Source organism: Aulostomus chinensis, chromosome 11, assembly GCF_037954235.1.
Source record: "Aulostomus chinensis isolate RoL2024-O1b breed Wild chromosome 11, RoL_Achi_v1.0, whole genome shotgun sequence".
In the NCBI taxonomy this organism is placed as follows: domain Eukaryota; kingdom Metazoa; phylum Chordata; class Actinopteri; order Syngnathiformes; family Aulostomidae; genus Aulostomus; species Aulostomus chinensis.
Window position 1 is genome coordinate 26,701,325 of NC_141330.1, and position 22,500 is coordinate 26,723,824.

A 22,500-nucleotide genomic window follows, 5' to 3' on the forward strand; every position below is an offset into this window, starting at 1 on the left:
ATCAACTGGTGTGGGATATACTAACACCTGGTACCACTCGTATAAATCAGATGTCGGATATACTAACACCTGGTACCACTACTATCTACCAGGTGTAAGATATACTAACACCTGGTACTACTACTATCAACTGGTGTGGGATATACTAACACCTGGTACCACTACTATCAACCAGGTGTAGGATATACTAACACCTGGTACCACTACTATCAACTGATGTGGGATATACTAACACCTGGTACCACTACTATCAACCAGGTGTAGGATATACTAACACCTGGTACCACTACTATCAACCAGGTGTAGGATATACTAACACCTGGTACCACTACTATCAACTGGTGTGGGATATACTAACACCTGGTACCACCACTATCAACCAGGTGTAGGATATACTAACACCTGGTACCGCTACTATCAACTGGTGTGGGATATACTAACACCTGGTACCACTACTATCAACCAGGTGTAGGATATACTAACACCTGGTACCACTACTATCAACTGGTGTGGGATATACTAACACCTGGTACCACTCGTATAAATCAGGTGTCGGATGTTCTAACACCTGGTACCACTTGTATAAATCAGGTGTCGGATATACTAACACCTGGTACTACTACTATCAACTGGTGTGGGATATACTAACACCTGGTACCACTACTATCAACCAGGTGTAGGATATACTAACACCTGGTACCACTACTATCAACTGATGTGGGATATACTAACACCTGGTACCACTACTATCAACCAGGTGTAGGATATACTAACACCTGGTACCACTACTATCAACCAGGTGTAGGATATACTAACACCTGGTACCACTACTATCAACTGGTGTGGGATATACTAACACCTGGTACCACTACTATCAACCAGGTGTAGGATATACTAACACCTGGTACCACTACTATCAACTGGTGTGGGATATACTAACACCTGGTACCACTACTATCAACCAGGAGTAGGATATACTAACACCTGGTACCACTACTATCAACTGGTGTGGGATATACTAACACCTGGTACCACTACTATCAACTGGTGTGGGATATACTAACACCTGGTACCACTACTATCAACCAGGTGTTAGTATATCCTACACCTGGTAGATAGAAGGGGTTCCAGGTGTTAGTAGTACTAACATGTGGGACTAGGAATATCTACCAGGTCTAGTTTGTACTAATGATGATCTTTCAAGAATCTACAATCTTGTCTTTTGTTGTCCCTTGGTTTTTCAATGTCAGCATGATCTGTCCTGAATCATGGTGATTACTGATCTGATCTGATGAAGTCTTTCAAAAATTGAAAATTTGGATTCTTCTCGTTAAATCTGGTCTAGCCAAGTAAAGTCAAGTCTATTCAGTCTAGTCTAGTCTAGTCTAGTCTAACATGATGTGTGTAATAGAACATGTTGATGACTGATGATCCTTTAAGAATCTAACATTGGCGTCCCGACAGCTCAGTCAGTCCTGGAGGGTCCGTCTCGTGTCGCAGGTCGTCCACAGCACACATTTTTCAGTGGCTTTCAGCAATTTGAGGCATTTTATTTCATGCTTTCCCAGCTTGTTTAGTATGCATTGCAATTTCTAGATTTCATCGAGACTATCGATCATGTGGAATGAGACAATCAGGGGGAACCAATTGCTACTGGAAGTGTTGCACTGAAAGCTTCCAGTCAGCCAGACATGTTCACCGGGCCATGCTCTGCCTCCTGGTTGCTCGCATCATCACTGTATCCTTGATGCCCAATCACCCTTCAACGGTCCTGAAACACAATCTGTCACCTAAAACTTTTGTGTCACCAAGTCTCTGGTCTCAAACTCATCTTGTTTAGCTCGAGGGGAAGTCAACCAACATGAGCACGTCTCTGCTGTACACACACACACACACACACACGCATGCTCTGCTGTGTTAAATATGTATATGAATGGTGATGCAAATCCCTTTACTCAGAGATAAAAGCCCTACATGAGACCTCCCACTTCTTCGCATGCTGTTTCCATTTAGTCAGAACGTTCAGAGGGTTACGTAAACTACCTCAACGGCACTGTGACCTCCAGAACAACCGGCACACACTCACACACACACACACACACACACTTCGCTCGCGTAGCAGCTTTCATCAAGGTTATGGTTGAAAGCTTTTCACTTTTACAACATGCTGGCCCGGACCTCCCTCACCCAACACCAGCACCATGGTGATGCGCTGGAGTCACAACCTGTCCAGTCTGGTTTCTACTGAGACTCTGTTTTCAGAGAATTTGACGACTTCATGTGGCTCATGAGCATCGAATAAAGAATAAATGAACAATTGCTGAATATTAAACGCTGTGCTGGAGTTGCTGCCATCGCAGGCTTGAATGCTTGATAGCAGCAGCAGCATCCCGTCGTCCGTATTCTGAGACGTTTCCAATCAGTTGCACAGTGATTCGTGTATTTATAACGTCTCTGTGGCTTGTGAGTTGTTGTTTTGACAGCTTGAATTGGTAAAAAAGGGGGTGTGGCCCCCAGCACTGCCCAGTGGGACAACAGCTCTGGTCGTACCCAGCAGACATGGGGTCAGACCCAATCTTAACACTTATGATGACCTTTGACCTTTAGTCTTGACCAAATGCTCTTGAGGTCTCTTGAGTTGAGTACACAGATCAGGATTGACAGTCAGAGCACACTCTGACTCACCTCCATGGTACTGCACTTCTACTATACTTGCACCAAAAACACGATTATCTCTTTAATCCCAGGAACGTGTGCACCCAGAGAAAAACCATGAAACATATTAACTTTGGTTCTTTAACGTGTATTTCACTCTTGCTGAATATCCATGTCCACATGTCAGGGATACTGAATGAGTGGAGAATCACCACGGCAACAAGGGGAAGTCAGCAGTCTTACCTCTGCAGAGTCAGAATGCTGCCCAGGTTCCTGTACAGAACGATGCCAGCGACAAAGGTTGAGGAGTCGTCTGAGTCTGTTGAGGAGACACACACACCACACACATGCAGGTGCACACACACACACACACACACACACACACACACACACACACACACACACAGAAAGAGAGAGAGCAGGGAGGTGAAAGTCAAATTAGAGGAGAGGTGAGTTAGCAGTGATTGGAGGAGAATGCAGGTCAGCCATGCTGCCGGAGAGCTGCCCTACATGACTAGTCAGCTATAAACACTGCTACACACACACACAATTTTAGTGAGGACACACACAAGCCAGTAGCACATACACACCGCATTGTCTGGGTTGATCCTTTTATCTGATTGGACGCTGTTAATTTCCTGTAGTGGTAGATGGTGTTGTGGTGTTGTGGGGGTGCAGGAAGAAGATGCTCAGATCAGCTGACACATCTGCGAAATGGCATTTGAGCAAACACACGGCGAGCAGCTGCCACTTGCTATCTCATGTCGCTCACTGTCATCTCTGATGCATCACACAGTTGTTCCGCTTCAATCACGACGACTACACAAAGTAGCGACTAGAGAGCGACTCCTCTCTCATGGAATTGTTCCTTATACATGTCAGAAATTGAATTCTAAGCATCTGAAACTCCAGTCTGAATATCAGCTCCATTCTTCACACGTCAGCTTCGACTTTCAGCTCCCAAGACTGACACTGCAGCCGTCTAGATTTGTAAGTCACACATCTGAAAAAGACAAAAACTAAACTGGAATTGTGGCAGTTTGGGCCACACATGTTGAAGGGTCGGGGCGTTTGGTGTTAGTTGTGGTATCAGTGTTTCCCGCTTTTTTATAGAAGGCTTTTTTGTAGAAGGGTCACGTCATTCATCCAGGCTGCGGGGCTGTGGGGGCATGGGGGAAGCTTGGGCAGCCAGTCTCTCGGTTTTTCAGCTGTGTGTGTTTGGGTTGAGCTGCAATCAGAACTTCCTCTGTCTACCTGCTACTGTCCCCTGTAGGATGGTCTTTGACGGCCAAGTGTATCATGAGATGTGACCGTACCGGGTCAGCGTACAACATCTGACAGCTGTGAGCAGCAGTTCCTGCTCCACAGGTGCTCCACCCTCACATCCATAAACAAAGGATGAGACCACAGCTGATCTTCACCGGGAGGCTGATGCTGCTTTCACAGATGCTAGGAATTCTTGGCTGGTGATGCCTTTGATAGATCTTAGAAGAAGACGCCTCCAATCTGATGTTTCTGTATTATTCAGCTTCACTCTCCAGCCTGACGCAAGTTCCAGAAGTTCTTGCTCACTTTTATGACTGAGGTCAATGTCATCAGCGAACCAGAGGTTGGGTAGTGGATTTAGATACGTGGAAGTCTTCTATTAAGTGGGAGAAGGAGACAGGTGGAACTAACTGATTATTGCTTGGAAGATTTGCCCAATTGGTCATTGAAGAGACCTGCACTGCTGGCTTGACTGTTCAAGTGGCTCTTTATGGGTCGTGGCCGTTCAGACTGGAACTCGTCATGGTTTTGGACACATAATTCTGAACTGAGAAATGGTTTCAGGTTTTTACAGACTTGGAAAGGATTTAGAAAAGTGGGAGTCTTCCATAAGCACAACCAGGCACAGAAGTCCTGGTCATCCTGGCTCTGAGACGAGTCCAGTCAAAATACCTGTGTCGGGCATGGGTGGGGTCTCATAACCTCCATCACAGGCAATATCAAATAAGCAACTGGACTTGAGTGAAGTATCATCAGCTCTGAAAAACAAGATGGAAGCTGAACTGGGAGCTGGACCACAATCTCTACTGGAAGGTGGAGGTTCAGGCCTCAATGAGATCAGGATCAGGTCTTGCTTCAGTCTGTGCCATCACCTTCTCAGTTACAATCACAGCTCAATGTGGCTGCAGCTCTAGATGTGGATTGATGTTGAAGCTTCTCCTCATGTTGATGGAGCTCCACACATGGATGGAGCTCTAAACATGGCTGCAGCTCTACACGTGGATGGCGCTGTACACGTGGCTGCAGCTCTACACGTGGATGGAGCTGTACACGTAGATGGAGCTCTACACGTGGATGGAGCTGTACACATGGCTGCAGCTCCACAGGTGGATGGAGCTGTACACGTAGATGGAGCTCTACAGGTGGATGGAGCTGTACACATGGATGGAGCTCTACAGGTGGATGGAGCTGTACATGTGGATGAAGCTCTACAGGTGGATGGAGCTGTACATGTGGATGGAGCTGTACAGGTGGATGGAGCTCTACAGGTGAATGGAGCTGTACACGTGGCTGCAGCTCTCAACATGGCTGCAGCTCCACACATGGATGGAGCTGTACACGTGGCTGCAGCTCTACACATGGATGGAGCTGTACACGTGGCTGCAGCTCTACACATGGATGGAGCTGTACACGTGGCTGCAGCTCTAAACATGGCTGCAGCTCTACATGTGGATGGAGCTCTAAACATGGCTGCAGCTCTACACGTGGCTGCAGCTCAACACGTGGATGGAGCTCTACAAGTGGCTGCAGCTCTACAGGTGAATGGAGCTGTACACGTGGCTGCAGCTCTACACATGGATGGAGCTCTACACGTGGATGGAGCTGTACACGCGGCTGCAGCTCTAAACATGTGGATGGAGCTCTACATGTGGAAGGAGCTCTACACATGGATGGGGCTCTACACGTGGATGGAGCTCTACACGTGGAAGGAGCTCTACACGTGGAAGGAGCTCTACACGTGGATGGAGCTCTATACGTGGAAGGAGCTCTACACGTGGAAGGAGCTCTACACGTGGATGGAGCTCTACACGTGGCTGCAGCTCTAAACATGGCTGCAGCTCTACATGTGGATGGAGCTCTAAACATGGCTGCAGCTCTACACATGGCTGCAGCTCAACACGTGGATGGAGCTCTACAAGTGGCTGCAGCTCTACAGGTGAATGGAGCTGTACACGTGGCTGCAGCTCTACACATGGATGGAGCTGTACACGTGGCTGCAGCTCTAAACATGGCTGCAGCTCTACACATGGATGGAGCTGTACACGTGGCTGCAGCTCTACACGTGGATGGAGCTGTACACGTGGATGGAGCTCTACACATGGATGGAGCTGTACACGCGGCTGCAGCTCTAAACATGTGGATGGAGCTCTACATGTGGAAGGAGCTCTACACATGGATGGGGCTCTACACGTGGATGGAGCTCTACACGTGGAAGGAGCTCTACACGTGGATGGAGCTCTACACGTGGATGGAGCTCTACACGTGGATGGAGCTCTACACGTGGAAGGAGCTCTACACGTGGATGGAGCTCTATACGTGGATGGAGCTCTGTGAGGAAGAGCTCCCTCTGCTGAAGTTCAGGGACAAAAGAGAAGCAGGAAGACATTTATCACAACTTGAGTGTTGGACTCTGTCAACAGGCCTGGGGCGAGAGAACGCCTTTCTCCAGCTGCAGCATCAGAGGAGGAGAAGGCGTCTCCATCTGCCGCTCCATCCGAAGACACGAGGATCAACCACTCCAGCACATGACACGGCAGCCTGAGAGCACGCAGGCGTGTGCCAGGCGACAGGCTGAGGCTGTCGCTTCCAGGCAACAGCTGAGCTCTCATGGCCATCAGGGGGGAACTGAGCAGATACATACGTGTGTGTGTGTGTGTGTGTGCGCGCGCGTGTGTGTGTGTGTGTGCGTGTGTGTTCCAATCATCAATTTTTGGCGGGCCATCCAAAATACTCAGCCAGATGGTCTGAGTCCAACAACAAGAAGCCTTGAGGGGCTCAAACCAGTGTTTCAGAGACGATGTGTAATAGGTTTGATTGCCTTGTCCTTGCCTGTTTCTAAATCCAGCTGTTTCTGAAAATAATACTTAACACTCTCATTGTGCATAGTTTGATTGTAAAGCAGGTAAATCTGGGCTGAAACTTTTGCAGAGGGTTCATCCTGGTTGTCAATCCTTCATAGACATGATGCTGTTTTCGCTTCTCCTGCGATGTTTTACATTTGGCTTTGTCATAAAACCTGCAATAAAAATGGAGTTAATATTATGGGTTTAATTGCAACAACATGTGATCAGTCTTAAAAGGCAAGAAATCACAGGGACAGGAATTTGTGGGAAGAAAATAAATGTAATTGACTGTTGAAGCCTTTTAGAGTTCACAACATGTATAAGCTGCAATTTTAAATTAAATTAGTCCTTCATAGGGGTACATCCATATGGTTTTGTAACAGAAGCTTTTCAGCTCCCTGCAAACGTACGACCAGGCACATGGGTGTTAGGTTAGTGAGCATATTGCATCATGCATATTTCATTGCATTCGTGGTTTTTAACTTGTGTTGTATGCAGTGACACTTGAGGATCTTTGGGAAGTTCTGACCCACCCTGATAGCAGGTGTAAAGACAGAGCAGGCCCCTTCCTCGACAGACTGTAAAGCCCCTCCAGGCAAATTCTGATTTGTGATTTCGACTTTAAGATTTAAGATTTAATTGATTGATCGGTTGGGTGATTGAATCCTATCTCTCTGGTGGTTTCAGCAGACATCATCATAAACACTGATGACCCTCTGATCTGGATCTTGACTTGTAATTAGGACCCACCACAGCAGGAGGCTGGGGAGGCACTACTGGATTTCAAGATGCAGGCGTTTCACTTCCAAGGGGACGTGGTGGACTGATGAGGGACTCCCATGTCCCCTGTGTTCACATCTCCATGAGACACTCAGGGCATCTGTGTGAGTGACCAGGGTAGCGCCAGCTAGTGCCCAGCACTGTTAGCTCTGGGGCTAATGTTGTTGCTATTTCCATCGTCCCTCTGCTACACTGGTAACCGAGAGTGATGTGATCCTCTCGGACACCACGGGACTCTGCACACCAGAGCATCCTCTGCACAAGAGTTTCCTCTTTCCTAACGGTCTCAGAGACTCTGTTGGTGTTTTTGTTGCTTGCAAGGCAAAGCTAAAGTCGGTGGCACATCCCAGGCCAAGAGACAAGAAAGAAAATCTGATACTCCTGCCTCATCTCAGTGTTCAATGTACATCACAGCAGAGACAGTGTCTCATCTTCTTTCTTTTGTCTCACTTGCTGGTCGTTTGAGGGCACGCAGGTCTAAGACGCTTGTTGCTTTCGTCCTCTAAGTGTGGAGGTCGTCCACGTCTTCCAGACTCTCTGTCACAGAGCTGACAGATCTCAGACCAGGAGCAGTGAGCAGGCCGTTTCAGGTGTCGCAGTCAGATGAGTCCCTCAAAACAGAAGAGGACGATTTTCCAGATTAATTTGTTTCCTGTCTTTCTGTGATTTAAAGAAGAGGATGAAAATGTGTGTGTCGCCCTCAAACCTTTGTGTTTCATCTTCAGGGAACCTTTCTGACTGTTTGAAGAAGTCTGGAGCCTAAAAAGCTGGATGGCATTTTTCATTTGACAAAAACTCATTTCACACCCTGTCCAGAGACGTGAGAGTGGACCAGTCGATCAGAGTGAACAAGGCATTAGAGAGCTATTTTAACCTTCGTCATGCTGTACGTACACGGCCAGCATAAAGAAGCCTGGCTGCTGCTGTGACATATCATCCCGCTGGGGAGAAAACTGTCTTCAATTGCACCTGATTGGCTCCTGTTGACTCCTGATTAGGAGTGACAGACTCATTAGCATGCTAGTAGCAGGGCCTTGCTTTTAACAAGCAAATGACAGATAATCCCTCTGCTACCAGCACGGGCCTGCAGCTGGACCACCTTAGCTCAGAGGCTGGTTTACAGGTCATGACACCCAGTTATTTTCACTGACAGAGTATCTACTCGTTCTTTTTGATTGGTCATACTGCAGTAGGCCACTAATCCCACTAATAAGGCAATACTACAGTGTTTACTTAGAGAATATTCCATCATATTCAAAGTCATATCAAAGACCCACTAATGACTAAAGACACGCCTACATAACATCACTGCGTTCTACATCAGAGGTTCCTTCTGCGATTGGACCACAAAGCCCCTCTGTCATTTTGGCACATTCTGCGTGTTTTCTTGCAAATAATACAGAACACTGATGTTAGAGGAGAGTCTGTAACACTCCCTGGAAGCTGGACAAGCGCCGTAAAGGCGTCTGACTGACACACGCAGTAGAAAAATGCAGCAAAAAATCCTGGAGGACTCAACGGTATGCAAACACACTGCGAGCTTGTGTTTCTGTTTCATTCACTCTCTCTGTGCATGCATCATTCGCTCTGTAAATAATAAACACGTATGTAAAGGCATCATTCTCTCTGTCTGTAAATAATGAACACGTATGCAAAGGCATCATTCGCTCTGTAAATAATAAACATGTACGTAAAGGCATCATTCTCTCTGTCTGTAAATAATAAACACGTATGTAAAGGCATCATTTGCTCTGTAAATAATAAAGGTATGCAAAGGCATCATTCTCTCTGTCTGTAAATAATAAACACGTATGTAAAGGCATCATTCTCTCTGTCTGTAAATAATAAACACGTATGTAAAGGCATCATTCGCTCTGTCTGTAAATAATAAACACGTATGTAAAGGCATCATTCTCTCTGTCTGTAAATAATAAACACGTATGTAAAGGCATCATTCTCTCTGTCTGTATATAATAAACATGTATGTCAAGGCATCATTCTCTCTGTCTGTAAATAATAAACACGTATGTAAAGGCATCATTTTCTATTCATTGGCAGCAAACTGTTGAGGTGGACTGGTTTCTGTTATACATGTTTTATGCAGCTGCTCAACCGCTGAACATCATTTCACATGATGCTTTTAACCTTCTGCATGTTTGATATGCAACAACAATCTTTTCGTGTGTGTGTGTGTGTGTGTGTGTGTGTGAGAGAGAGAGAGACAGACAGACAGACAGAGAGAGAGAGAAAGAGAGAGAGAGACAGAAAGAGACAGACACATGTCGTGGCTCTGACCTGGCTTGCCAGTGGCCAGGATGGTCTTTGGGATGGTGACTCTGTCCTCGGAGCTGCGGGCCCAGTCCACCATGCCCCTCCAGCCCTTCATAGGGAAGCTGATGTCAGCGTTACCCATGACGGGGCGCTTGTGGATGCTCAGGACTGTTGGAGAGACAAACACTGTGATCGGTATGTTGTGTGTGTGAAGCAGCTCTGATCCTGCTTTCAGCCTCATCTTAGGATATCCTGAGCATCAGAGGGGTTGAAGAATGGGTTCAAAAATTAGATCTAAAGACCAGCAACAAGACAAGTGCAGCAGGTTGCAGCAGGAGGAAACACTGGACGGTATGTTGGCAGATGATGGCTCTGCATATGATGAGGTGTGGGAGGGAAGAGCAGGTCAGCCACCCCTGGAGGACGACTGGTGGCGTGGGTGGATATTTGGCTCTAGACAGCGGCGTGGCGCAGCTATAAACACGACCTTTCATCTGGCCTCAGTTCAACTCAGAGTCTGCCTCACTGTTATCTGGAGCGCTGCATTATTCCCCACTATCTGAGGAAAGAGTGTTGACAGTAGCTGGGCAACAGCGAGAGGCAGCAGGTGGGCGTGGGCATGACTTTAGCAGGGTGGCACCCCGGAGAGAGCTGCTATCAACCGCGGCCTCCTCTGTGGATGGACGCTATATGGAAATAGAGCACGGATGAGCCTCCAGTCCGCCTCTCCAGGCTTCCCTCCCTCGACAGCCACCGAGACAACGTCCATCCTCCATGTTCACCAGACGGCTAACACTGAACGAGACTTTTCAAGTGAGGCCATAACTGTTACTGAAGGACTGATAGATTGATTACCACCCTACCTTCTAGTCATGTGGGGTTATGTTCCCAGAATCGTCCTATCCTTCAAAAACGATACACGGTTGATGACAACACGGCTGTGGTTAAAATGTCAATCTCATTAATCGCTTGTTTTGTAATAAATGAAACATATTCGTTAATGTATTGCAGTTATACATTGTGCTTGTGACAGAATTTGAAATATTCCAATTCCAATAGATTTTGGTGAGGGTCTCAGACTGTAAGCAGCCAGGCGTATGGGAGCTCTCCACTGGCGACTCACAACTCTTCATTCACAAGTGAACAAGTTGGGCTCAAGGGGCGGATTAATTATGTTCATTAATTTTTTTTAGATTGTTCTGTATCAATATTAATGTCTTATGTTGAGAATCCTTGTGGTGACATTATATGACAGATGTATGATCACATTACTTTTTTCAGGTCCCTGAGCATCTGTTGGATAAACAAACATCTTCTAAATGTTGCAGCGAAAACAGTTTTTGTTGCTTAACTGATAAAATATATATAAAAAAAAAAAAATTCCGTTCAACTGTTTTTTTCACATCCTATGAACCCGAAGATAACATCTCCTGCTTGCTGGGCTTCATTAGCGCCATTCATTTGTCCCTCTTGTTGAATACAATGAATAACTGACAGTGTGTGAAGGATGTCAAATGTATCTGGGGAGTCTTGTTATGGACGCGTGATGCAACATGTTGGCTCTACATGAGAACCTGACGGCAGAGGCAGTTCTTCAGATCCTTCAGAGAGCAAAGACAGGAGTGGGTTTGTCTGCTGAGGACGGCTGTGGTGGCGGCGGGGCTGACCTAGGTTATCGGTGACTTCATACATGTCTTGAAAGTCTTTCATCCTCAGGCCAATGACGTCCACAAAGTCCTCCAGCAGGCGGAACAGCTCTTTGATGTTGGGTCCCAGCTGAGAGGACAGACAGAAAGGGATTATGGGTCTGAGGTCAATATTCTCAACTGCTTTTACAGACAAGCTATTTGTGCTGCACTTTGCTCTTTAATATCTGGAAATCTCTTCTAAAAACACCTCCCCTGCATTCCCAGCCCCCGACCCCTAACTCTTAACCCCTAACGGGCCATTCACGCTGACCAAAAAATAAAAGGAACCCATCATCATTGCAGCGTAGCTCTGAGATATGAAACTGTCCAGTTAGGAGGTGAAAACGATTGTAGTACTTCCAGCTGGAATATTGCTTTCATCTGAATCGCATTCTGAACGTATATCTGCAGCACTGTTGAAGCTGTGGGTGTGGCTAAATCCACAGCATCAGGTGATTAGCAATGAATCCAGAGTGTCTGTGGGTCTCTGAGTGTGTGGTACTTTTTATCTCTGGTGGGGTTAGAATGTAGCACCCCCAGTGAGTGAGGGAGGAGGAACGCGAGAAGAGTCTGAGGCGAGAACATTGACGCCACTGATACCCTTTTCACACTCCCGCTGTGAAGGTGTTTTCCCCTCACGTACGTCATCGCGCTGACGTCATCATTTCACATAAACGTGCGCCGAAACACTGCGAGGTAAACAAACGACAACGTGAATGTCGTCGAGTCGAATGTTAGCGTTGTCGTTGCGTGCATTGCTTTGTCTCTTTTGCAAAGCATACAAACTTGCCGCAGATTGGAAAATGACGAGCCCTAATGCAGCAAAGGAGGATGGAGTTTTTGTTGAGTCTGACAGGGAGCCAGAGAAGCTCCACGCAAAGCCTGACAGCCGGCACAGTGGCAAAATCAGGATGTGCCGGGAAGGTTGCCTTTTTCACACTGCAGGCGAGCCGAACTGAGCCAAGCCGAGTGGCGGGTCGCTTGGCGAGTCGGTTGACGCGGGTCGAAATACCGAGTCGACCCTCTCAGAGTGCCCAAAAACCCGTGTTGGCCCGCGCTTTTGGTGCAGTGTGGAAGGGGCTAAAGACAGACAGCTGACAACACGTCTTCAGGCTGCGTGATGACTCAGTAGAGGGATCAGTGTTCCCTCAGAGGTTTGGAGAACACACAAACAGATTTGGGGTTCAAAATAAAAATATATCAGTTAAGGCAATTAGAAGCCACCAAAACCTTGCGTCAAGCGCGTCATTTACTGCTGATTCAACGGTTGTTGGAGGGGATGGATGCATGAGGTGTGCAGGTCTGGACACATACAGGTGCCTGGCTCCCATCGAACACAGCAGTTATCACTGTCTGACATTGAGCGTGTGATACAGTGGAGGTGATGGTAGGAAGAGACAAAGATACCCACCAGCTGCGCCTCCTCCCATCGCTCCCTGTTCTCCTCCATCAACAGGTTACTGACTGACTGCACAAAGTTCTGCGGGACCAACAAAAACACACATTCAACAGTATGAGATCAGATGAGGATTGTATGAATGTAGACGTTTTCTGTAGGCTGTTTTAATCCCCAGTGAGAGAACCGTCGTTTCAAACAGGAGCCAAAGGTTGCTGGCGACAGAGAAATAAAGCTCCTACTGGATGCTGGCAAGGTTTTTCAGAAAACCCTCAGGAGTTAGGAAGTTATTAGATTTATCTTGGCATTTGTCTGAATGTTTAGGGCTAAACCAGGTTACCTCTTCTGCTTTAATCTGGGCTGTTCTCATTTATAATCTACCTCAATTAACTTCTTGCCATATTTTAGAAGAGTGATGCTACAGGAGAGGAATGTCCCTTTAAAGATAGCGCCGCTGTCATGTAGAGCAGCTTAACTGCCCTATCAGTGGATTTGCTCTGCAGGGTTGAATGAAAACTGTGCAGGATTCATTTTGACAAGCAACAATATTAGCACGTTTGACCTCGAGTGAGATCATCTGACAGAGCGGATCTTTGTGGGAACTGACAGTCAGACAAAGAAGAGTTGCATCTGCTGATTTGTTGCTCCCTGCAGTTTTGTTTTATCACCTCGGTTCTAGTCGATGGAGCACAGACGTCCTAGCTGAACATATTAGCGACTGGCTTACAAGTTATCTTGATTCCCTATAGCCACTAGAGCCTTCATCTCCCATCACTGCATGAAACAGAGACACGCAGGAACGAGTCCCGAAATCATCAAAGTCCTGCTCATTGGTGAACGTAGCAAAAATCCAGCGTAACAATCCCATTGGCTGAAGATCAAGGGAACCCGAGAGAACCACTGCTGTCGGACAACAAAAATACCTCACCCGCGCCATGCTAACCTCCTGTTGGACTACAAAAGTACCACGTTATGTGGCGAGTGATGATGCTCAGTCCTGAGAGCAGGACGCCCTCAAATGTTGCAGCTAACAGGTAAATGAAAGCGTGAGTGACGCCGGTGTTCGCAAGCTTCTGGCTGCTGGTGCGTGAGAGGTCAGCTCGTCAGCTGCGGGAACATCTTAGTGGATGTTTCACCTCTCATCCGAGAGGCTTCTTCAGATCTAGTGAAGAGTGTGGAAGCTCCAGCTTATAAACCTATGTGGGAGTGGTCAGTGCTATTGTGGTGGAAACGACCCTCCCGAGACTCACCTGGCCTCCCCAAACGACAGTCGTTGTGCGGTGTCAGGGAGTTTCAGGGGTGGTCGTTAGGGAGTTTCACCGACCACTCAGATGCTAATGGGCTGTGCTGGCATCAGCCGTTCCACATGGGTCTTTCAGCTGAACTCTTTGGGGAAGCTTTGAAAGGACTTGGTTGTAAATAGGTGAAAGGAAATGTCGCAGTCCACCTCCTCTGTTCGAAGATGGTTTCTCTGTCCTGACGTGGATGGCTTCTTTAACTCCTCTTTCAAACCATCTGTCCTCTCTGTCGAGGATTTGGACATGGTCATCCTGGAAAGAGTGGCTTTCTTCCTTGAGGTGGAGGAAAACCGCTGAGTCCTGTCCTCCAGAGTTGGCTCTTCTATGTTGGGCCATGCGCTTGTTGAGGGGCTGTTTGGTTTCCCCTATGTAGAGATCCGTGCAGGCCTCACTGCATCTGACAGCGTATACCAGATTGCTTTTCTGGCTGTGAGGGGTGGGATCTTTGGGGTGAACCAGTCTTTGTCTCAGAGTGTTGTCTGGTTTAAAAGACACAGGGATGCGGTGCTTATTATAGATTCTCCTTAATTTCTCAGAAACCCCTGCCACATAGGGGATCACTATGTTTTTTCTCCTGCCTTCTTCATCTTCCCTCCTCCAGGACTCAGCGGTTTTCCTCCACCTCAAGGAAGAAAGCCACTCCTTCCAGGATGACCATGTCCAAATCCTCGACAGAGAGGACAGATGGTTTGAAAGAGGAGTTAAAGAAGCCATCCACGTCAGGATAGAGAAACCATCTTTGAACAGAGGAGGTGGACTGCGACATTTCCTTTCACCTATTTACAACCAAGTCCTTTCAAAGCTTCCCCAAAGAGCTCAGCTGAAAGACCCATGTGGAACGGCTGATGCCAGCACAGCCCATTAGCATCTGAGTGGTCGGTGAAACTCCCTAACGACCACCCCTGAAACTCCCTGACACCGCACAACGACTGTCGTTTGGGGAGGCCAGGTGAGTCTCGGGAGGGTCGTTTCCACCACAATAGCACTGACCACTCCCACAAAGGTTTATAAGCTGGAGCTTCCACACTCTTCACTAGAACTGAAGAAGCCTCTCGGATGAGAGGTGAAACGTCTTCAAGATAAACTTACGTCCAGTTGACCAGATTTTACTTCGCTTCGATCTACGATGACCTGGATGAATGAGAACCTACACAGACATCTTAGTGGATCTTTCTGGTGTGACCACACCCTCATCAGGCTTTCGCCCTCAGCTGGCACAGGGCCACAGCTTCACGTCAGACAACCGTTTGACTCTTAAGTTTCACAGATGTCAAATATTTGTTAAAAAATGAAACTTAAAGGATTCTAGCAGTGGTCTGAGATCGGAGCCCTCTTTAAAACCAACAATATGTCAACATCAAGAGAGCGTACGTCAACGATGCTGGTGGCCAGCTGGGCAAGGAGAAGGTCCTGTAGCTTTGGGGTTTTGAGCTCCACATCTGTCAACGGTGTTTTCACCTCAGCTGCCTGGCCTGTAGAAGGAACCTGCGGGACTCTCACCCTCATGTCCGCGCTGCTGGGGCTGTAATACGCCCTCCTGAAGATCTCTGTCATGTTCCTCAGCACATCCAGGATGGCCAGCAGGTCTCCGCTGTAGCTGGTCCCATCGCTGGACGTCACCCTCAGCTTTGCCATCACCTCCGAAACGCCATCTCCCACAAGGCCACGCTGTGCTTTGGATAAATGTTCCCGAGTCTGATGGGGAGATTTGACATTTACTTCCACGTCACAGTAAAACTCACCTCTTTGACCCGTGTTTGAAGACACTGGCACTTAAACAAGGCTCTCCTGCAGGACATCACACCCTGTCTCAGGAGTGTGGAAGTCTACATGGGCAGTAGGAGAAGTTGCAGATGCTCACCAGCGTTTGAATGCTGCGATAATCGTTGGAAATGCACTTCATGTAGGTGGGAGTTTCCCAGTAGGCCACGCCCTCCTCGTCCAGGGTGCAGCGGCGCAGGATGAGCCCTGTGTGGGGTCACATATCACTGGTTAATTTTTAATCCACGGATACGGACGGTAGCGCGCACGTGTCTGTGGTGGGCGCTCACCCATGGCGTTGGGAGGGCAGCGTACTGCCGCAGTGTCCCCGGCTGGAGTCATCTTCCATACCACGTTAGAGAAGTTGTCCTCGCCGCATATTTCATAAGGTTCTGTTCATAGAGAGTATAAATGAGCTGCTTCTTGCTGTGTCATGGAATCGTTGCTATTAGTGACAGGGGAGGTGAAACATTTCCACCTCCAGTGTGGGATATAGTGCCGCTACTGCTTAAGCAGCCCGAGTTCCTGCTCACTGACCTGGGCATCGCTTCTCATTACACTGCCGGACCTCCTCGGCTTCTCCGGGGCAAGGCTGCCCTTCAAAAAAGGGCCCATAACAAATCCTGTTTCTCTGCTGGCTCCCCCCTCCACAGGTATGGGAACACCCAGACCACAATGACCACGGCTGCCACTTGCCGTCCACTGAAGCAGCACAGACAAGAGGAGACCATTAGACTCGATGGGCACAGCAGAGCACACACTCACACACCAGCCTAACCACACCAGGATTTATAAGACATGACACACTGGACTCTTATTCCTGTGTTTGCTTCCCTTCATGTGCAGTTCTCTGTCCTTGTAAAGTTTCTGAAATGAATGAAGAGTCTGAAGGTCAGAAAACACATGAACCACTCCAGTGACGTCACCTGATTGGACTCAGAGATCCGCGTTAGACAGGAACAACACTTAACTTAGAGAAAAATAAAATATTGTTCAGCTAAACTCTCTTTTCCATTGAGAGGAAGAAATAAAACTCAGATTTCAAATGTTTAGTATTTTCTAATTACATCCAAGCCTGCGAGAGCTTTAGAATAAAATGAACCTAAAGCACAACATTTTCATATTAGACCAGAAACTTAATATTCGACTCAGATATTACGACAAGAACTAAACATCACATCTGAAAGTCCAAACAACTATCAAACATTAAAGCCATCTTCTAAATTCACATTTCCTTCACTCGCACAGTTTCACTGCTCAACTGTACGAAATGAGAACACGCTGCAATAAAGTGGTCCATCAGTTAGAAGCAGTAAACAGCTTCTGGTGAGCTCTTCGCGCTCGTCAACAGCCTCTCCATCAGGGTGGGGGGGTCCCTCACTCACCAGGACAATCGCCAAGGAAGCAGTCAACAGTCTCCAGCCACTCCCCTCTGCACTCGGAGCCACCGTACGAGGGGCCGTTGCACTCCCTGGTCCGCTGCATGGTCCCATTAGAGCAGGAGGCTGAGCAGGAGCTCCAGCTGGACCACTCGTTCCACACGCCGTCCACTGTGGGGGGCGGGGGGATACTCAATACAAAGGAGGTGCTACACAGTATTTTACCTAAAAAACTGGGTTGCATACTGTATATGTATATGCCTACTACGTACTAGAGTGGTATACCTGGTTTTCATGTACATGTACACATAAACCAGGTACTTCAGAGTCTTGTGAGTAATACAGCCACCTGGCTGCTGCTATCAGGTCTGTGTGAGGATGCAGGTGTGTGTGTTAGAAATAGAGGTAAAGGTTTTCAAGGGCATTTCAGGCATGTTTGGTCCTGGTCCTGGTTCTGGTCCTGGTCCAAGAAAAGGGGGCATTCATGCAGATATTGGTGTGTTTTTGGTCTCAGGAACAAACACAGAGTGTGAGAGGGAACGTGGCTGCTGCTTCTCACCTGGACAGACGGCAATGTTGCAGAATTTTGTCTGTTTCTCTGGACCCTCACAGGGATCTCCGCCAAATTGGGGAGGGGTGCAGGTTCGTGTCCGTGACCTGTAGCCTCGGCCACAGGTGGATGAACACAAACTCCATGGCGACCACTCATCCCACGCACCGTGCACTGAAATTAGAGCAGCTAGAGTATGATTTATAAACAGGCCTTCAACCAAACACAGGAGACGTCTACACTGCTGGGACCATGGTGAGTTACGCTGCTACGATGGTTTGACTGGGATGGTCTACACTGACCCGGTGTCTGAGGGCCTGCCTGCACCTGTGGGGAGAGTCTAATGTGCTATAACATGTCCACAATCACTGCAGGAATCCCACTGAACTGCAGGGAATCAGGCGGTGACATCATCCTTGGGGTCATAGGTTACTAAGTGCTGGAGAAGGGGAGTCAGGTGGGGCCGGTATGGGTGAGGCAGGGTCCAGGAGAGGGCTGGGCGAGCGCAGGGAGGTGTCTGGACTGGGTGGGAAGGGGAGCTTACCTGGACAAACGGCAGAGTTGTTGCAAGGTCTCTGCTCTCTCAGGGGCCCACTACACTGGGTGCTGTAGGAGGAGGACACACAGAAACGAGTGCGACTCTGCCAGCCCTCCCCACATGTGGCAGAACACACACTCCACGCTGACCACTCCTCCCCTGAAGCTGATTCTACTGAGGAGGAAGGGTGGGAGAAGGATGGGGCAATAGAAAGAAGAGGAAGAGCAAAGGAGAGGGCCAGAACTAATTAGCATGCAGGATGCAGCCTCTGTGGCCAAAGAGGAGGGGCTGTGGTGTGATACGGGTGCATTCTAGCCGAGTCACATTTCAGGAGCCTCCTCCCAGACAGGTCTGATGGGTTTGTAAAAATGTGGACATGAGTGGTGCCCCCTTGACGGAGAAGACGAGGGCAACGATGGCAGAACACCTGAGACCTCTGCAGCTCGTCTCATTTCAGGTGGAGCTGCAGAGCCGAGCTCTGAACGTTCAGTTTCACCAGGGAGGAGGCTCCTGAGATGCTCTCAATCTACTGCTGTAGTACTTCTTCATCTGTGCAGCTCTGATGTCATATCCTTTGCATTGACTTCCAGGGGAAGTGAATGCTACTAGCTCAGGATATGTCAGTCATCGTGTCGACGGCCATGACTGCCCGTTCAGTGGGTGAGTTGAGCAGGAAGGAAAAAGTGGGCTGTCACCGCTGGGGAAGCAAGGAAAGGACAACTTAACAGGATGTGGGGAATAATTAAAGTGATACTACACCCAAAATCTCTGTCTGTCCAGTCCAACAGAGACGTACGACACAACCACCCCTGAAGCACAGTCCAACTTTTAGGAAAAAGGCTCTTCACTCTCGCTGACACAGATAATGGGAGGTACAGCGCCCCCTGGAGACCATCGGGACGTTTCTGTCACCCACCTCGCCTGACCACACATTGGGAAGGAGTCAGTTATTGCTTTTAGCAGTAATAATACTGCATACTATCATTTAGAGTGTCCAGTGCCACGTTAGCACCTGGTATTGGCCGTAAATGAATGTTTCTCTTCCTGAGTACGATCAGTAAATCCAGAGTAGCTGCACAATCAGACCCTGTTTCTGTGACATCACTTTACTGAGGAGCTGAGAAAATGACAGACAGACCTTATGGGTGTCATCTGTGTGTAGAGACGCTACGCAGGAGCGATGGCGTTGAAGGCAATCAGGTGACCACAGCAGCAGCCGCAGTTGGATTCCTGCTGTGATGATGCTTGAACGCCGACAAGTCAGGAAGACTATGTTGATAAGATACAGCCCTCTGTCAACAGCTAAGCTAACGCTAACGCCAGACCAGTTCATGAGGCTGCTGCAGTAGTGAAGCGTTACTGTGACAACCCACCGTATAACTGCAACGTGTGAAAGATAACTGTGTAGACCCGAAGCCCCCAGGTCACCAACAGAGACCTGAAAGTGAGGCTGAACTATGCATACAGTACAGATAGTACACTTACATAGATATACTGCATATGAAGGATATGGTATGGTAGCAGCCTAGCGTGACTACTAAAACCAGCGCGTTCATTTACTGTGGCGTGTTTCAGGGGTGAACCCGTAGGAGGTGCATCACTCCTGCCTGCCAATACCAGCTGATGTTCAGAACACAATCTCATCTGTGACTACGAGATAACCCTTGTGATTATTTGCATTTCCTGAACACAACACTGGACAAAGAACATGGGATCAGTCAGAGCAGGTGACAGATTGCTGCCTTGTGTAATATGGAATAGATTACACCAGACATGATGGGAGTGAAATGAAGCATTTGACTAATGGTTGAACTGGAGAAGGTGTGTCTCGGCTGTTTTGGGTGGAGCATCACTTCGACAGAGGGGGAGGAGTCTACTGGATGTAGAACAGACAGGTCACAGCGTCCTGTTACCACCTCACAGAAAAATGCTGTTTCACTATGTTCAGTCAGGGTCCATGTTGGAATCAGTCCACTGCGGACGAGGCGCTACTGTGGGAGATTTTGATGGATGTGTGTGAGTGTCGTAGGTGGTCACCCAAGCTGCCACAGTGGCTGATGCATGGGATCCCTCTGCGTCCCGTTGTCTTACCTGTCTGAGGACTCTGCTGTCCGCTGCGGGGCTTGTCTACGTCATCACGCTTGCGGCTGTCCACCGAACGAAGCGATTGGCTGCGAGAGACATGACGGCCTTTGCCTAAAGGGGGTGAGGCAAGGCCGGGGAGGAGGAGGAGGCGGGGTTAGCAAGCAGAGCTCCTTCATCATAGGTCATATTTGGGACACAACCGTGACGTTATTGGTCACCCAGATCAGCATCAGCCAAACTTGGGACTTTTTTGTGCTGCAAATGTGAGCAGGACTGTGTTCTCTAGTGTTTCTCTGAGTCTTCAGATGCACCTGAAGGCAACATGACATCTAGGATGGTGACAGAAATGTCCCTCGAGCAAAACGAAGAAACTTCTCAGGGGGGAAACCTCATCGTGTCACATGTTCCTGGTCTGTGTCCCTGAGGTCACTGGTGACAGGCTGTGTATTCATGGTCCTGACGACGGTTGGCCGTGATGCCACGAGTACTAGTCATCGATCAAAGTCCCCTTTCCAACATGCACTCCTTAAGTCAAAAGTGACTTATAGATGATGGCCACAGATGAGCATGATGGTCAAAACACAGAACGCACGCTCAAACCTAACCACAAAGCGTAAGGAGGAGCTCACAAATGACCATGAATGAATTAACACACACATACAGACGGGGGAGGGGCGACTCACCGCTGCAGGGCTGGGAGTTGCAGGGTCGGCCCTCCTCCACCACCCCCTCGCACAGGTAAGACTCCTCTGCAGGTGACTGGCAGGTCCTCGTCCGGGTTTGAATACCGCCGCCACACTGGCTGCTGCACTGTGCCCACTGGCCCCAGGCACTCCAGCCCCCTAAACACACGCGCACACACACACACACACACACACACACACACGCGCGCAATCATTGATATGTCTCAGCGGGTCTGAGCTGATGTCAGACTTCCAGCAGACGAGGAAATCTTTGTGATATTTATAGAATATGTGAATAAAATGATATCAGTGTTGTACCCCCATGGGAGTGTGTATTGTGTGTTTGTGTTTTTGAAGGTAAACTGCAGTCAGTGCTGATGTGGAGAGTGTAATCGGCAGGTAGCTGGAGCTGCTGGATGCATGTTATGATCACGTGTGTAACATGATAGACCAGCCATCACAACACATCATCAGGGCGCAGCGCGGAGTGTTGCGGTTTTGATGACTTGTCACTTCTTCAGGGGACAAAAATGTTTGTCAAGAACAAATCTTCAAACTAATTTCAGAGCAAATGTTGGCAGCTTCTTACTGTCCAATGAAGAAGAGCCACTGATGTGAGAGGAGGTCTGAGGACACGATCCTTTACGCCAACGATTCACCAGACTAGACGAAACTCTCAGCTACTCAGTGCACCAGTCTGCAACACTCTGAACCCTGCCGGTTCAGACGACCCACCGCCGGACACGGGACCGGACACGGGACGCCTGCTGCAACTCTCCCTGCACAGTGAGTCTTTGTTGCAAGCTTGGCTTTAGCGTAAGTTTGTTTGTGGCGTGTGTCACCGTCTTGGAGAACAGTCCGTACCAAAGTGCACGCCATCATTCCAGTGTTGCATGTGTCAGGTCATATGGCAGCCGGTGCATTTCATGCCACTGTGGTGCAGTCACCCAGAGCCGGGGTTTTTAGACAGCAGCGGTCTGACTGTCACGCACGCAGAGACATGATCCTGCCTGGAGGACAGACGGGACATTCAAACCGCCATGAAGATTCCTCACAAGTCGTCAAGTTTTGCAGTTTTGAACTGCGTTCTGGATTAAAGGTGGATTAGATTGATTCAGAAACCAGTTCGTGATAGAAATCTGAGTAAAAGCTGCATTGCCCTCTTTGATTCGTGAGCACAGTTTCTTGTTCTTGAAAGTGGTTGTTCATGTTGTTATAGGTTGTCATTGATCAGAGGCCCGTTCCAATGACGCGCAGCCATCAACACGAAGTGGACCACAAACAAAAAGGAAGCTGGACTTTGCTAA

General features: G+C 48.3%; 1 protein-coding gene across 10 annotated transcripts in view; it reads right to left on the bottom strand.

Annotated features, from left to right (window-relative positions):
* The window catches only part of adgrb1a (adhesion G protein-coupled receptor B1a), a 123,314-nt gene that overhangs the window by 45,512 nt on the left and 55,302 nt on the right, over window positions 1-22,500 (bottom strand). For 4 of the 10 annotated variants that reach the window (XM_086219236.1, XM_086219232.1, XM_086219233.1 and 1 more), the window contains exons 3-15: window positions 21,194-21,352; window positions 20,517-20,621; window positions 18,432-18,599; window positions 17,897-18,076; window positions 17,344-17,508; window positions 16,496-16,660; window positions 16,249-16,350; window positions 16,059-16,165; window positions 15,698-15,892; window positions 12,915-12,983; window positions 11,483-11,591; window positions 9,840-9,983; window positions 2,899-2,974 (exon numbers count right to left, since the gene is read on the bottom strand). In XM_086219236.1, the coding sequence (XP_086075362.1) occupies window positions 2,899-2,974; window positions 9,840-9,983; window positions 11,483-11,591; window positions 12,915-12,983; window positions 15,698-15,892; window positions 16,059-16,165; window positions 16,249-16,350; window positions 16,496-16,660; window positions 17,344-17,508; window positions 17,897-18,076; window positions 18,432-18,599; window positions 20,517-20,621; window positions 21,194-21,352 (1,744 nt within the window). The remainder of the gene's footprint in view (window positions 1-2,898; window positions 2,975-9,839; window positions 9,984-11,482; window positions 11,592-12,914; window positions 12,984-15,697; window positions 15,893-16,058; window positions 16,166-16,248; window positions 16,351-16,495; window positions 16,661-17,343; window positions 17,509-17,896; window positions 18,077-18,431; window positions 18,600-20,516; window positions 20,622-21,193; window positions 21,353-22,500) is intronic. The other 6 variants (XM_086219237.1, XM_086219231.1, XM_086219229.1 and 3 more) reach the window with 5 other exon arrangements.